General features: G+C 45.4%; 2 protein-coding genes and 1 long non-coding RNA gene across 4 annotated transcripts; 1 reads left to right on the forward strand and 2 right to left on the reverse strand.

Moving 5' to 3' along the window:
* Positions 1–589: 589 nt before the first annotated feature.
* Positions 590–4,118, reverse strand: LOC100833637 (formamidopyrimidine-DNA glycosylase). Its single transcript, XM_003560296.4, has 10 exons — positions 3,755–4,118; positions 3,412–3,463; positions 3,246–3,303; positions 2,587–2,655; positions 2,370–2,495; positions 2,190–2,240; positions 1,749–1,826; positions 1,521–1,620; positions 1,270–1,304; positions 590–1,192 (listed from the first exon to the last, which is right to left on the reverse strand). Exons 1-10 carry the CDS (start codon positions 3,981–3,983, stop codon positions 782–784), a joined length of 1,209 nt encoding a protein of 402 aa, XP_003560344.1. The 5' UTR covers positions 3,984–4,118; the 3' UTR covers positions 590–781.
* Positions 4,119–10,872: 6,754 nt separating this feature from the next.
* On the forward strand, positions 10,873–13,304 carry LOC106865817. Of its 2 annotated transcripts, none has more exons than XR_002964256.1 (4): positions 10,873–11,398; positions 11,621–12,374; positions 12,487–12,767; positions 12,856–13,304. It is a non-coding gene; the product is annotated as an uncharacterized LOC106865817 (long non-coding RNA). The 2 variants fall into 2 exon arrangements; XR_001405134.2 differs by having other exon boundaries at positions 10,875–11,398; positions 11,624–12,374.
* On the reverse strand, positions 13,214–16,762 carry LOC100834261 (heptahelical transmembrane protein ADIPOR1). Its single transcript, XM_010241548.3, has 4 exons — positions 16,121–16,762; positions 15,948–16,043; positions 15,715–15,769; positions 13,214–14,089 (listed from the first exon to the last, which is right to left on the reverse strand). The coding sequence occupies exons 1-4, from the start codon at positions 16,432–16,434 to the stop codon at positions 13,412–13,414; spliced, it is 1,143 nt and encodes a 380-aa protein (XP_010239850.1). The 5' UTR covers positions 16,435–16,762; the 3' UTR covers positions 13,214–13,411.
* Between the last annotated feature and the right edge of the window lie 456 nt (positions 16,763–17,218).

Consider the following 17,218-nt stretch of genomic DNA (forward strand, 5'->3'; position numbering starts at 1 on the left):
ACTGCGGTGTGGGATTTGCTTCTTTTTTCTCATGCGGCAACGGGCGTTCTCTGCTATTCCTCTGTATTCACGGCAATCATGAACGTCAATTAACAGGCGATTAGTACTAGTTAAATAAACTTTGGGGCTCTAAAAAAGTGGGGGCCCTCTGCCATCGCCCACTCTGCCCCTGCCATTATACGGGCGTGCCGGTAGCCCCCCAAGTTGGCAAGTTGTAAGTTGACTATATTCAATGCCTAGCAGTGTCAATGAATAAAGCAACCAGAAAATTAACAAATTATCTCTGCCTTAATTTCCTTTGCTGCTCGTGATGTGGCACTGCCGCACTGGCAGCCTCCTCTTGATTTGGATGGTTGTCAATATTTTTTTGGCAATGCCAGTGCAGCTTGGCCAATTCTAGTCCATTCTTTTGGCTAAAGTTGCCCAATTCATGGACAACTAAGTCTGGTCAATAAACTTGGGCTAAAACCAAACAGCTCCATAATGCCTAGCAGAATCAATGAATAAGCAAGCAGAAAGTTATCATTTGTGAGGAGTTGCAAAACCTGGGTACACTAGTTATGCAACTTCTCTTCATATGACACAGTAATTCAGAAAATAGAGACAAAGGTGCACGATTCGGAAGATTTTCAAATGGTTTCATATCCACTGGCAAGTTGCTAGCATCAAGCTAGCATGTATGCAGCATATATGTACACCAAAATGACGTTTGATCGTGGAGCATACACACTGGATTTCTTCTCTCTCTCTCTCTCTCTCTCTCTCTCCCGCTCCTGATTTACTATTTGCTGGGCTTCATCTTATTCCTCCTTGTTACCCGATCTGGTATCTTGCCCGCCCTAGCAGTAGGTTTGTCCAAACCATGCTCGTCATTGCTAGTGCTGCCAATTTTATTTGGTCCCATGGTGTCAACATCTTCATTTTCGATATGTTCAATACTCGGTTTCTCCTTGCCACCAACATTTTTCCTTGTTTTTCTGGAGGGAGCACTTATGGCATCCTTCTTTTGCTGTCCCCTGACAGCCCTGAATGTTGCAACTCTCTTTCGTGGTTTCAAATCATCATCTTCTCCATCTGCCAATACTTCATTGGCGGCGTCACCATCTGCACTGAGTTGTCCTGGGTTAGCCGCTACCATTTTGTTAGATTGGGTGCCAGTCAGCTTCTGCAGTTGTGGCACGTAGGCCGTCGTCTGAATCGATAGATTAGGAATCAGAGGATACACAGAATTGGGACAGAAGGTGTAGTAGTGAAGTGGTATTTGCTCACCCTTCCACCAGCTGTTATGAATTCAATTTCCTTTCCTGCATAAACCAGAAAATCTATAAATCTAGGGAGTATCAAATGCTGCAAAATGGTCACAAGATTGCAGAACATGACTACTAAAAATGTACTTCCACACAACTGATTACAATTAAGCAGGCAAAGCCACGAGTCAAAGTCGTAAACAATTTTCTCTAAAAGACGTTGTGACCAATTTTACTCAAGACAACCACAATGGAAGTTGAGTATGAACTCACCATCGACTTTACCAGGCTTCTTGCCCCAGCGGTGATGAAACAACCATTCCACTGGAAAACGGTCACAATCAGCATCAACTTCCACAGCATATTTCACGACCTGATAGTTTCTTGGGTCAAAGCAACGTATTCTCCAATCTCGAAAAAAAAGCAATCTATTCTCCCTTGGATGTATTCTACAACCTACATGGAATAGAGTTACTCAAAACAATGTCAAGTTAGGCCAACCTCTTTGATGCTTTTGTGTAGTGCTTCACAACTCTCCCTTGATAGGCTCGAAGCAATTTGTAATGGATGGATTCTTGACTGAAAAGAATTACAAGAATTCTGTTACAACCCAGAAGCAATGTGCAACAACTGCAGAAGCCGCAATTATCTGTTGGACGTTAGCAACTTTATCTCTTAGGTGTATTAGCCACAGTTGTTAGGGATAAGATTAGATTCATTCTGGTGCATAGCATTGCTATTAATACTTAGCTGAATTTGTTTTGTCAGAGGCATGCAATGAATAAGAAATAACGAGTCTGTCCCACCCTTAAAGAATCAGGCATCTAGCAATCAAGGCCCATAACACATTCAAGGTTAGCAACCCTCGGTCCCAGGACCTGTACATATTTAAGGTTTAAGTGCTGCATTTCATGCAAGCTTCAAGAATTTTTGTGCTAATACCTGGTAAAACACCTCATCTGCAATCCAATTACCAATGCCTGATATGAAGCTCTGCTCGTTAAAAAAGCAAGATGTCAAATAGTATGATACCATATGAAATTAGTACAAGAAATTAAATCTGTACTTCCTATGAAACAATAATGTAGAGGCAAGAACTTCTATCAACTCCACAGCGATCACCTGATCAAGTAAAAGAGCTTTTATTCCAATCTTCTTCCTACTCAATGAGTCCACAAAATTGTCAACAGACATCGGCTCAAAGAGAGCATCCGGACCAAGCTCAGAAATTGGGGGTACAGTTTCAGGCTGCAAATAATACTTCAGTGAGGAAACATGTACAAAATTAATAGGACGAGTACCTCCTGATAACTTATAAAGAACTTGTGAATGCACCTACGTCATCAAACAACCGAACTCTTGCAAAGCGCCTCTTATCGGTGAAGGAAAACTCCAAGCCATCATCAAGCTGTAAAATAAGTAAATTTAAAAGGGTTAGAAACACCAAAGTTCAATACCAACTTCAGATGAGCCATGGCTAGATACATCAGCATAACTCCAAGCCGTGGCCCTCCTGCCTAGCCATCTTCTGGAGGGACTAACCAGTTGGAAAATTCCAGAATTAGACACACATCTATATGTGAGATTAAAAAAAATTATCACGAGGCCTCATAATCCAGGGCACATGTATCCTATTTGTTGCCATTCCATAGAACACGCTTAGTTCTGACGAGTGAGGGATGAACCTTAAAACCTCTGTCTGTGTGTGTTGTTAAGTGATTAGTCATCAGCGCAGCTGACGATGTGTTTATTAAGCTTGTTGTGTTGGAAGCTATGGGCCATTGAAACATGATACTTCCTGCATATCCCCAGTCACAGTTATTCTACAAGTATGACAAGAACAAGGGTTTTATGTCGCTTTAACTTGTCAACTGATGCTCCACATTCAGACTTCATGAGTTTCTAAAAGCACAAACGCAGAAGCAACACCTTAACATGAAGAGTGCCACATCAAAACAAAAAACACTAAGAGACGTATAATCGTGTTGGGCTCCTCACCTCAACAAAGAATTTGGAGTACTTGGAAGGCCACTCGTCCGCGGTGCTGACAGCCGACCTGCAATGCAACCATCCCATAAGCTTAATTATTTGTATAACTATCCTCCTAGCAAAACAAAATGGTCGAGAGGCGAGATGTGTGAGAATGGGGAACGAGAGCACTCGCCTCTTGTAGTTTGTGACGGCCACACCCTTAATGTAGATTGCACCTGCCATTCCTGCAACACAAAGAGTGCTCTTGTCAGCTAGCCCTCCCTCACGGTTTGCTGAAGTCACAAAATAGTCTGCATCTCTTCTAAAGGAATTAATCGGTTACAGCTTTCATTGGGCTATCATCAAAAGAGCAGTTAAGCGAACTCAAGCTAAAAATCATCGCTGATCAAGCTAATGTATGTACGCCTAAATCCCTCCTCCAGAACAAGACGGCAATCGGCAAGCCGAGACAAGCGGTCGTTACTCGCCAGGGTAGCGGAACTGGTGGTAGTAGGGGGGACTAGGGGATTACTGACCGAACTGGAAGGAGGGGAAGGGAGGGGCGTCGAGGCGGAGCCAGAGGTTCTTGCCCTTCCTGCGCGCGGCGACGATGGTCCTGCCGACCATGGCGCGCTCGAAGGCCACGCGGCTGGTGGAGACGACGACCTTGGGGTCGTCCGCGACGGCGCAGCGCGCGATGCGCCGACCCACGCAATGCGCCTCCAGCGCCCGCCGCGCCGCCTCCACCTCCGGCAGCTCCGGCATCCTCTCTCTCCGGCTCCGGCAGGCGGCCCAGTGAGCGAGTAGCGCGACAGGGCCCAAGTCGGCGGCAGGCAGCACGTCGCCGAGGAACGAATGTTTTGGGCCCCAAACGGCCTTTTTCTTTTGAGATTCCGTTGAACCACAGAGGCATCCTGAAACGCATGAGCCTGCAGGTTGAAAACCGTTTATTTTTAGCCTTGTAATCCACAAAACCGGATAAATCAACCCTTAAGACCTGTTTGGCACGGGAGTTTTTTTGAGGTGTCTCAGGTTTTTTTCCGGCTCAGCCCGAAAACTGCAGAAAACGTTATTGGGCCGTTTGTTAGGCCGGTCTACATGGGTAAAAACCCTAAAAAACAGAGAGAAAATGCCTGGCTTCGGTTGAAACCGAGACGCGAGTAGGACTCGCGTTTCTCGCTCGCCTCCGTGTCGCCGTTGCCCGTCTCCAAGCCGTCACCGCCAGCTCCCCATCGCCGTCTCCCACCTCCTAGCCGTCTCCGTCCGGGACCTCCGGTGCCCCCCAGCGGCAGCACCCTCGCCGCCGTCGTCCGCCTCCAAGCTGTCTCCGCCCGCGACCTCCGGTTCCCCCACAGCAGCAGCAACCTCGCCGCCAGCCACACCGCCGGGTAGCAGGATCCCACGGTATGCCTTCCCCCTCTCTCCTCTTTGTCTTCTCATACCATACTCTGCGCCGCTGCCGCCGTCGACGTCGTCTTATAACCCTATTATTTCTCTCCTTCTCAGGCGACCGTATAAAGGACGCCCCTGACATCGACTTCTCCGGCCGGATGCAAGCTGGCTTTCTCGCCAGTGAGTCTCTTTTTCTTATTTCTCCTCAGTAGCAGGTTAATTTCTGAATCTCCACTCAGGCCAATCTGAATGGACGAAATGTGTGATTATAGTAGAATTATCATCTGATCTTTATGGCTTTTTTTTTACTTCATGACTTGGTTACTTTTATGGCATTTTTAAATTCAGAACCTAGAGTAGTATATATTTATCTTTAGATGTTGTTAAAGATACAAGGGGCAAGTATTTAGGAACGGAGGGAGTATGTTGTTAAAGATACATTTATCTTTAGATGTTTTCTCAGCAATACCTAGAGTAGTATATATGTTGTATTTCTAATGAACTATATATTCTGTCATATACGTGATGAGCAAAGAATGTTATATCCTCTTTCAATTTTATTTCAAAGGGACCTGCCCCTTGGACCTTTGTTGGGTTGGATGAACCACCACCACCTTCTTGGGATATTGTTTTGACACCTAAATTTGGTATGCAACAGCGCTTGCGACTCCTTTTGTTTATTTCCTACATGCCTTTAGTTCACTGTTCTTGTAATTGAGGGCCTAGAGTAAATTTTCTTATTTGTTTTCTTGATTCTTTTCCTTAGCACCAAAATGAATCAAGGGAGACTAGAGCATGTTAGGAAGAGGAAAACTGAAGAAGATGATGAGATGATGTTTTTAGTTTTTCCATTGCTGTACATGCATCTAATGGACAGTAGAGTACCCATTGAAAAAAATAAACGTCATAGCTCCATCCTATATGGCAAGAAGAGAGTTAGAGAACTCTTGAATGGTCATATTAAGAATTGTTTGGCATCATTTAGAATGGAACCACACATCTTTAGGTGGTTTGCATCCTATCTTAGAGCTGAAGGCCTGATGTCAGATTCAAGGATTAAGGTGGAAGAAAAGCTAGCTTTCTTTCTTTACATGATTGCACATGATGCATCATTTGAAGATCTGCAAGTGCAGTTTCAGCATAGTGGGTGGACTTTTCACGAGTACATCAAAGAGTTCTTTGACATCATTTCCATCCTCACGTCTCGCTTTGTGAAGCCTCAATACATTGATGGACCTCATCCCAAAATTGCCAATGACCCTCGCTTCTTCCCATACTTCGAGGTATAGGTGCATCTATTTTACGAAAAAAATCTTCTCTTATCTAATTCCAATGTTTTAAAAAAATGACTCTCCATTCAATTCCTTGCAGAATTGTATAGGTGCCATTGACGGTTCTCATGTGCCTATCACACTAGCTTCTGAACTTCAAGCTCCATGGAGGAATAGAAAAGGGTCCCTTAGCCAGAATGTCATGTTTGCGTGCGATTTTGACATGAACATAACTTATATTTCTTCTGGATGGGAGGGTTCTGCCAGTGAGGCTAGAGTACTCAGTGATGCCATGCTCAAAGGTTTCAATGTACCAAATGGGAAGTTTTATCTTGTTGATGGTGGTTATGCGAACACTAGGTCTTTCCTTGCACCTTACCGCGGCGTCTGGTATCATTTGAAAGAGTGGGGGCGTGGCCGCCGCCAGCCACAGAACCACAAGGAGTTGTTCAAGATAAGCTATAATATACGCCTATTACTTCGGATTTTTGCAGGGCAAACAATAGATGAAAAACTCAGCTTTACATTTGAAAGATCGGTATGGTCGACTAAAGGGGAGGGGGGGTGAATAGGCGACTAACAATTTTATTTTTTCTTTTCACATTTATGGGATACAAGCATCAATACATGGGTTCACTAAAACGTCTAAATGATGAACACCCCTAGTATGATGCAATAGCCGAAGCACGAGCACAAGCAATAGATAATCAATTGAAACTTGCTTGATAGCCGAAGCACAAGATAAACAATTAAGCTTTGCGAGTAAGTAAAGGGGCAAGAATGATACCACACGGGGAGACGAAGATTTCATCGGAGTTCCACCTATTGGGGTCGGTGTACGTCTTCGTTTAGAGGAGTGCTCTACCACAAAGGTAGAGGCGCCACAAAGGCTCACTCTATTCTCCAACTCACCACACCACAAAGGTGAGATGAGCTCTCACAACACCACAAAGGTGAGGTGAGTTCCACTAAGTGGGTTAATTGGGGGCGAATGCCAACCCTTACAAACTTGACTAGGGCTCTCTCCACAACTTAATTGGAGGCTCTCAATCCGAGGAGAAGGGCATGTCTCCACAACTTAATTGGAGGCTCCTTCCTGAATCCACAAGCACCACCTCACAAGATTAGTGGCCTTGAGGAGACACCTTCCGGCTAGGGATCCCAAAATCTCAAGAGTAACAAAATCCACAAAGGAAACAAGGAAAATCAACTTTTTGGTTTGGTGAAACCCTAGATCTAGATCTCCTCCTCCAATCCTCAAAGAATCAACAAGGGGGGAGCTTTATGGAGGGAGATATAGCACTTTGAAGCTTTAGAAATGGTGTGGAGAGAGTTGGGCTTCGGATGAGTTCATCCCGAGGTAGGGGATGACAATTTATGGGGGTCCCGAAATCTAACCGTTATGCACTAACCCTAATAAATCATCCTGAGTGGACGGCTTTGAGGATTTGAGATGTTATGCGACGTCAGGTCCATTTCTATGGGTCCCTCTGAGTCGAGTCACCGTGGATTCGGGGGCGGATCGTCCATGGACGTCTCCCCGTGGATTCGGGGAGTGCTTGCGTCGCAAATGTGGAATGCCACCCGGGGTAACCAGAGACTGGACTAGTTTTCCTGTTTAGAAACTTCCAGTACAACCACATGCTAAATGGGCTCTGGCAGGATGGATGTAAGAAATATGAACCTGGATCCGAGGATGACATCGGTATGTGGCCGTGTAGGTGGGAGCGCGTCCCTCACGTGGTCTGGGGGATTATGTTCTGAAAATTTATGTAATCGATGCTGTTGCTACTCTACCCTGAGGACAACAAGGGATTAACACGTCGATTTCTTGTGGGTAAAGTGTACCACCTCTCGAGAGTGTCAAACTAAGTACTTAGCCGTGTCCCCGGTTACGGACAATTATGAGCAACTAGATTTGGGAGCTATAAGGAAGGTCTCACTCATTCCAACTTCCTAATAAAATGAATGGTTTGAACTTGGGTTAGAAGCATTGATGTGTCTACTCAATGTCCTTAGATTAATAGGAGCATCGGTGTTTCTACCCAGTGTCCATTAGTTATCAATATTGTAACATTCAATTGTAGTAAGATAAATTATGTTTTGCTACCACGCCAAAAAGTCTGAACCCCACTATGCCATAAATTGCATGTACTTGTTAGGATTGTTATAACTTCCATGTGAACTTGCCAATACATTCAATGTATTGACCACGTAGTGGCTGCAATTAATAATGCAGGTGAATCTAACGAAGAGTGAGGTTCGTCAATGTTCTTTGGGTCATGTGCTTACATTCCAACATGCTCTCTCCTTTGGGAGTAGTTGTGGCCCATTTGCTCTACCTTTCCGCTGCAAGTTAATTGGAGGCTCCCAATCCGAGGAGAAGGGCACGTCTCCACAACTTAATTAGAGACTTCTTTCCGAATCCACAAGCACCACTTCATAAGATTAGTGGCCTTGAGAAGACACCTTCCGGCTAGGGATCTCAAAATCCCAAGAGTAACAAAATCCACAAAGAAAACAAGGGAAATCAACTTTTTGCTTTGGTGAAACCGTAGATCTAGAGCTCCTCCTCCAATCCTCAAAGAATCAACAAGAGGGGAGCTCTATGGAGGGAGATATAGCACTTTGAAACTTTAGAAATGGTGTGGAGAGAGTTGGGCTTCGGATGAGTTCATCCCGAGGTAGGGGATGACAATTTATGGGGGTCCCGAAATCTAACCGTTATGCACTAAGTCTGCCAGGGGAGGAAGTTCCGGTCATACCTCGGAAGTTCCTGTACCCCGGAACTTTCACCCTTGTTCCGGTCCAACCTCCGCCAAACACAAATGAATTCCGGTAGCATCACGGAGGTAGGTCGGACGTTGGGTGGAAGTTCTGCCCTACCGGAGGTAGGCCGGAAGTTCCGGGCCTGGAACAGACCTGGCAACACAGTTAGACTTTGGGTGGCTCTCTCTCGCACGGGTAGGCTTTATGTGGGTGCAAATATGGTAGTTTGTGTACGTGAAGTGGATTCACCCATTACCTTCCCATGTGGACTCCCTCTTAATAGTACGGAGTTCTTACGACTCAATATAAATAAAAAGCCGCTAAACACCGCTACGTTTCTTTCCTTTTTGAGGGCAACGAACCGTCTTGTGCCATATGATCTCAAATCTGAAACACTCGAGCACACAGTTAGTCCACGAGTCATGTTGTCATTAACACCAAAACACTTAGGGATCAAAATGCCCTTTCAACATCCACATCAGAACCTTCAATGGAAGATGAAGAAGAGACAGAGAGAGGGGTAGCCGAGGACCGTAGTGATGATGAACTGCAGATTATGGAGGAAGGTGTCCAAAGGAGGGTTCAAGTGGATCATGATGAAAGGAGAGCTCAAGTTGAGCATGAACAATTAAGCTGGTGATGCACGTGTTGCTGCTGATACACCAAGGAATCCCATTGTTGCGAAAGAAAATAAGCCCAAGAAGAGTCCTAAAAAGAATAGTGGAGATGCTTTAGTGGGTGGATGCATAGATTCGTGGACATAAAAGAGAAGGAAGCCACTAAGGAGGATGGAAATGAGTTCTCAATCACAAGGTGCATGGCTGAGTTGAGAACATTGCAAGAGATAACTCCTGATGAGAAGCTGATGGCGTTGGAGTTGTTCAGAAATGCTGATAATAGGGAAATGTTCGTCAATTCGGTTGCTGATAAGGATGGCACTGCTCTTCTGTGGATTAGAAGGCATATAGCTAAGATAGCATGAGGTAAGAAATGGTATCCATGCTGTTTTCTACTGTTTTCCATACTGTTTTCAAAACTAGTATTTATTAGTGCAGAATTTGAAGATGGAATTAATAGGAAATTTGTAGATGATGTAGATACCTTTCTAACGATATATCATTTGCGTAATTCCGATGATCGGTCTGAGATCTAGAGCAGAAAAACCAAGCTGCTGTTTTCAAATGTTTTCCATACTGTTTTCAAAACTGGTATTTATTAGTGCAGAATTTGAAGATGTAAGTAATAGGAAACTTGTAGATGATGTCGTTACCTTTCCAACGATATATCATTTGGGCAATTCCGATGATCGGTCTGAGATCTAGAGCAAAAAAACCAAGCTGCTGTTTTCAAATGTTTTCCATGTTGTTTTTACTGTTTTCCATACTGTTTTCAAAATTGGTACTCCCTCCGATCCTAAATTGTTGTCAAAATATTACATGTATCTAGACACTTTTAAAAAATAGATATATCCATATTTGGGCAAATTTTAGTCAAGAATTTAGGATCAGAGGGAGTATTTATTAGTGCATAATTTGAAGATGGAACTAATATTAAACTTGTAGATGCTTTCGATATCTCTGCAAGGTTACCTATTCTTGATATTGACAATCTTATGGTCCTATACAACTTTGCAAGGCTTAACTCCAAGGCGACAAGGTGTGGCAGAAGAGAAAGATTGGGACAAATCTATTGTTCGTTGTTTTTGTAATTTGGTACCGTCACATGGAAGTCCTGAAGAAGCAAAATCATCAAAACCTGAGAAGTTCTTGTTTCATTCTCATATCGTAGTGCTGTTTCGCTAGATAAGATTATGTAAAATCTGATTTGTATTGCCTTTGCATTCTGGTCGGATACTTTAGCTCACTTGTTTTATCTGATGCCTAGCTGTTCTTTATGAAACACAAGGCCTTGTAGTGTTACTTGTTATTTCTTACTGTTCTATATATTGTTTTACATGAAAATGATACCAGTTCTATTACATTTTTGTCATCTGTTACAACGTTTGTACAATAAAAATCAGATTTTTACTCAAACAAGTGTAAATAGTGTTTTAGTCCCTTGTGCCAAATGCAACTAGTGTTTTAACCAAACAAGTGTTTTCAGAAAAAACAAGTGTTTTGGGTGAAATAAATGTTTTGGGTGAAACAAGTGTTTTCACCCAAACCACCGGTGTTTAAACACAAAACCTCCAAAAATACTCCCGTACCGAGGCCTTAGGTGGTTTTCATGCTTTAGGCCGGTTTCGTTGCTGATTAGGATTTTTATCTCATTGTTGACTCTCTGACGTGCCATTTCTCCTTATTTGACCAAAATTCCCCTTCCATGCAACCGTAAATCCCAACATTTTCGAAGCTCCATGAGCATCCACCGCCGCTGGTGCTCTGGCCCCCGCAGATCCTCTGGCCCAATCCTTCCCTTGCCTTGCCTAGCCACCTGTCGGGTGAGAGAGAGGTGCCCGGAGGGAGCCTTGCAGCGGGAGACGGTGCGTGCGCCGTAGCGCCTGCAGCCTTGCCGGCCGCCATGGACAATAAGGACAAGGAGCCGGAGGAGGAGGAGGAGGCCAAGCGCGCCGTGGTGCTCGGCCCCAGCCCCCAGGTCTGGAGGCGCAGCTCCCTCTATCTCCCTGTCCCCTACTCCCTTCCTCCGGCCAGCGGCGTGGAGCAGGTGCAGCGGCACGAGAGGCAACGGCGTGCTGCAGGGCTCGGTGCTGTCTCAAGAACTGTTTTGCTGGGCAATCTGGTTCTTCAGGTTCGTATCTTTCTCCAATAAATTTCTGCTGCACCCATCCATTGAATCATAGGTGTTGCTCTGCTCTAGCTTCTCTCCTCCATGGAAACCATGTATCGTAGCTGCTGCTGCTTGAGATTTTTAGAGATTAAGCAAGTATACTTCTGATCTGGTGTGGTGTTTGACGAAGAAATGGATCTAGCATGTAGTACATCTCTATGAACTAATAACGGCGAGGTGCAGCAGGGGCTTGGAGCAGCGGCGGGGTGCAGCAGGAGAGGCGTGCAGCAGGGCGAGCGGCGTGCAGCAGGTGCAGCAGGGGCTTGGAGCAGCGGCGGTGGCGGCGTGCAGCAGGTACAGCAGGGGCGAGCGGCCACGGCGGGGTGCAGCAGGGGCTTGGAGCGTGGTGGCGTGGGTCAACGCCGGCGAGATTTTGTGCAGTGGCGTCGGGCATGACAGGGGCTAAGATGGCCATGTCAGCCGTAAAAAAGATCAACTCGCCTAATCATGCACCAAACTGGTCTAAATGTAACACGTCAGCTCTCAAACCGTTAAGTGGGGTGATTTATCCGGTATTAGAGAGTTTGAGGTTAAAATTAAACAGTTTTTGACTTCAAGGGTTATGCGTCCCTACCGATACATTTACATTGAGAGTGAAATACGGACTTCTTTTAAAAAACAATATTCCCGATACTCCCAGTCCACGACATTCTCAGAGAAGAAAAAATGCCGAGCTGGGGGCCCAGGAAGCACAGGCCACACGGCCTGGGTCGTGGGAAAACAATTAGCCCACACCATACCGTATCTGGGCTTTGGCCTGGGGCGCAGCCCAGTTCAGACCTCCCTTCGGCCCATAAACGAAAATGGGACATGTCAGGAAGAGGAGTCAGAGAGATTGGGAGGCAGCGCAGCCCCGCCGCCCGCCGCCGCTCGCCGTCGCCGACTCGCCAGAGCAATCTACTCTCCCCATTTGGGATTCGGCCAAACTCCCCAATCGGTAGCTCTCCCTCTCTGTTGCCCCCTCTCGCTCCCAATTTGGGTCTTGTTTCACGAATCGATGTTACTAGTATTACTCTTCTATAATTTGTTACTCCAAATCAATTTTACAGGAGGAATAATAGGAAGATGACTCATTTTTTTTCCAACCACAAACCACCCTATCAGAGGCGAGGCAGAAGCAGAGCCCCTATCAGAGGCAGAAGCAGAGCTTGGTCGTGCAACTAGAGCAAGTGATAATGCCCCTCTGTTTCAGCTCAACAAGGCTGAGTTGAGGAACAAGATGGGTGATAATTGGATGAATCATAGAATGGTACTATGTTTTGAAGAGTCCAAGATCATAGAGTGATTCAATGTTACCGTTCACGCAAAGGAGTTCTACCTCGTCCCAAAGGTATGTTTTTCAGATTGTGCATCAATTATTGACTATTTTGCTTGTTGTTTTATGCACTGATTTAAATTTCTAATTTCCTCTTTTGAAGGTTTAGCTTCTTCTAGTCTTGAAAAGATGTAATCATGGGAGGATTGGGAGCCTCGGATCGATCCGTCCTTTGATTTGGTACTATCTTTTGTATCATCTATTATGTCATACATTGTATTTTGCTATGTATTACCTTCGTAGTTGAACCACTGAATATTGTTTCCAAATTATTACCAATTGTCTTGAATTTATTTTTGCACGGGGCGTCAGCAATTCCTGGCTCCGCCATTGTCCATATGGTAATGGGTCCATTAATTAGCAACACTTTGAGCATTGTCCACGTGGGGAGACGTTTGTCACCAAACTGTATGTACAAAGAGGAACTGCAACAACAGAGAGCTGTAACAGTTTTTTTCTCCTGGCATTAATCCACCCACCACTGTATATATATGTATATCTTGCTTGCATTCCTGCTGTAAAAACTGCACTAATAATTAAACCCATGCATCATCCATTACTCACTGCTACAAACAAATTAATCAATCTCACAAACCAAAGACACCCATCTTGTTTTTTCTCTGTCGCAACATGTTCCCGCCACTAATATTTTCAATTTCTCACTTGGCAGGGCAGCCCATCTCGTCGCGGACCCTGAGGAAGACGATGGCGGCGCCATAGTGTGCGAGCGCGCCGGCAATGACTAGCGCGTGGAAGATCTGGTGGCTCTGCCCAGCGAGGTCGAACATCCCTGGCCTCCACCGCTCCGGCACCCTGGTGAGGTAGAACGCCGTGCCAATCAAGTATGAAGCTGCCATGGCGCCCTCGTACGCCAGCGTGAGGTTCCTTCTCGGCTCATGCCAGTTCACGGCAGCGGCGTGCACCGCGGGCACCACCCCGGACAGCCCCATGCCGACGAATAGCAATGCACGGTGAGCTCTGTACTTGGCGGCGCTTAGACGCGGCGACATGAGGGCGTAGACGGTGCCGGCGCCGGCGACGGAGATGGCGGAGAGGTAGGCGAGCTGCCAGCGGGGCTCGCACTGGAAGATGTAGTAGATGGGCGGGAAGAAGGAGACGACGATCATGACGGCGATCCCCGTGTAGTCGAGCCGGATGAGGAAGAGGTTGAGGCGGTGGGAGTGGCAGGACAGCAGGTGGCACGCGCAGCTGCTCAGCAGGCAGAACATGGCGCCGGCCAGGAACACGAAGAAGGGCCACCGCGTCGTCGGGCCCACGCCGGCGCCGGCGAAGGCTTCGGCGAGCCCTGGGTTCGCCTGCATGAAGGATGCTGCGCCCTGAAACCATGTAAGCCAATTTGGTTTCAGTTCAGTTACCTGCTTAATTGCCGCCATGGTACGAGAATTTAATGAAATTGTTATTAGAGGTTTCTTAGCCATGCATTTTCCTAATTAAGCATGTGGGTTAACATAGAAAACCTTGTTTCCTGCATCACCCCTACATGTAACATCTGGATTAAAGTTTGCAGTAAGATTTCACTGAAATTTGCACGCTCTACTGAAATTTGCTCAAGGTTTGGAGCAATATATATGCTGATAAATAATAAATTACCGCATCATAAGAAGAATTGCTGGTAGTTCTTGTAGCGGAAAACGGTGATAATTCAATTTTAAGCATAGAGTGAATATGATGAAACGCGGTATCAGATAACCACAATTTTTGGAAAAAAGTTAATGTCCACCTTGATGCCTTTGATACTAAAACTGAACCCAAATTGTAAGATCTGAGGCCTTTGATACTAAAAGTGACCAGTCAGACCCACCGGTCAATCGGCATGTGGCCAAAAAAAACCAAAGACAATTAATGTCCACCCTGAACCGTCATCATTAGGGTTATCTCACACCAAATCCCCTGCTGTTCATGATATTAAGCATACTTATACGCTGGTTTCAAGAGTTCTGCATTTGCATCCCTACATTAGTCGGAGTCGACATCAAAATTATTGTGAAAGCCAAGTGACACCACAGTACGAATGGTCCAGAGTAACCCTGACGCAAACAAACACTCTGATGGTCCAAACAAAAAAAAGAACGCTTTGGGCAACAACAAGCGCAGTTGTGAAGTTCACCATGTCCTGCGTGTGTGTGTGCACATAGTTGAGTGTACCACCAGACAGCCCAAGCAGCTAGCTACCGAGTATAGTGCCATGTGATAAAAAATAAAAAGGGATGATTTTAGGTGTGGCAACAAACATAAAGGGAAATGGTCACACGGGATAAACTCCGGGGTCACACAAACGGCACCCCCGATATAAAGGATACAGCTCGATGGTTCATATGTGTGCATCGATCGATGCAGACACCGGAAGAAGAGTTTTGGTTATCCGAAAATCACATGTGCGCACTTTTCTTGTGGTGGCACCTTAGAAGTTGCATCTGGCTGGCAAGGTTGATGGTGAAGTTAAAATTAAAGTGAGCATGAATGTTAATGAAGCCCCACCCCCACCCTGCCCTACCCACCCTCCAAATTAGCTTAGGTCCAAATCAGTACTGTACACACCAGACAGTCAGACACAGACAGCCAAGGCCAACAGCAAGCTTAGTACTCCTTGTACTAGCATTGATCGAATTGTGAGCCACTGGAATTTGCAGGACGGAATCTCCTAATCATGTGGATCTACTCTACCCAGCAAAATTTCCAAATCGGTAACTCACTCATGTTGGTTGAGCCACTTAAAATTACATGTTACAAACTTGCAGCTCTATTTGAAAGAAGAAGAAAAAAGCAAATTTATAAAGCAACTTTTTAATACCATATATTTTTCTTTAGAATTGATCTATGGAAATTTTACTGCTACTATGCTAGCTCCAGTATATCTTCTTGGTATCAGATAGTGTTACCACAGGAATGTGCAAGTTAAAGTTATCATGAAAATGGCATGAAGGTACTACTAGCTACTCACAGAGATGGCATCGCCTATGTTGCTGGAGACATTCTCTGCAACCTTGGAGATTGGCCTGCAGTCAAACATATGGATCCTTCAATCAGTCAATAAATTTCCATGGAAAAGATTATATATAGTATAGTATATGCTGCATAACAATTAATTTAACAGTCACATGATATGGCTGAAACAAACAAATAAATGGTTGTATAAATCTGAAAGGCAATGCAAGAATGGATGGATGAACTGACCATGAGAGGTGGCCGATGAGGTGCGCCACCTGGGGGAAGTACTGGGCGAGGTGCCACACGGTGAGCCCCAAGAACACCATGAACCCAACCAGATGCCTGCAGCACAGATTCAATTATCATCACAAGAACAAGGATCGAAGAAGAAGGAGAAGAAGGGATTAATGGCGGCGTACGTCCAGATGTTGATGGTCTCGTTGTGCCAGGAGAAGAGGCTGAGGGCGGCGTTGAGGACGGGCCACTCGGAGCGGTAGTAGTTGAGGATGAACTCGTTCTCCTTCATGTACTCGGGCAGCTCCTCGTAGCTCACCAGCCTGTACTCCTTCTCCCCATTCTTCTTCTTGCTCCCAGCTCCTCCCTCTGACGATGACCTTCTCTGCTGCTTGCTCCTCCTCTTCTTGCCTACTCCCTGCGCCTTCGTCGGCTCCGGCTCCGGCTCCGGCTCCGGCAGTGCCGCCGCTTCGGCTCTCTCGCAGCTCTCCTGATCCATGGCTCTGAAAACCTGTCCTCTCTGGGAATGACTCTCTGAAGAATTGTTCACAGCTATCAGAGAGGCAGAAATGGCTGCTAGAGAGAAATGGTTGCTGTTGCAGGGGTTAAAAAGGGCTGCAGGCTGGACTCTGGAGCTTGTATCATGTATGCAGTAGCTAGCTTAACCAGCTACGTGCAAGAAAAGGCAAGAAATGTAGCAGATACTCTTTACTCTTTTTCTTGGTGAGATTTGTGTGTTTGTGTTGTGTGGGTGTCCTCTTGCTGGAATGGAGATGGATGGATGTATGTGAGACCTGTGGTTCATGTGTGTACATTCTCTTCGAGTTTGTTGGGTTGGTTTAACTCTATTTTGTTTGCAATCAAGTTGAAAAGGACAAATGTAGGTGCTGCAGCAGGGGTCAGGGGGAGGGCAACCGCATCAGAATTTAATCAATACTGTTGGGAGGGATGTGAAATGAAATGGGCACATTAGAATTAAATGTTTTTGAGTAACAAGACCTTGCATCAAATACTAGCCAAGGCAAAAGTAACTGCATGTGGGCCCTGCCAAATTAGGCTTTTATATGGCTAGAAATAGTAGTACTCCTACCAATTAGTTAATTAATAAGAAATTAGTTTTATTTATGCCTTGGAAAATTTTAGTATAAGAACCCCCAGCTGTATCATATGATTCGGGTTGTCAAATTCACATGGAATGCATTCTATGACTGAACTTGGACATTTCTTCGAAATGTACAAACTTGCCAAGGGCGTCATATGAATTCTCTTTTGACTCCTGCATT

Source organism: Brachypodium distachyon, chromosome 1, assembly GCF_000005505.3.
Source record: "Brachypodium distachyon strain Bd21 chromosome 1, Brachypodium_distachyon_v3.0, whole genome shotgun sequence".
NCBI lineage: Eukaryota > Viridiplantae > Streptophyta > Magnoliopsida > Poales > Poaceae > Brachypodium > Brachypodium distachyon.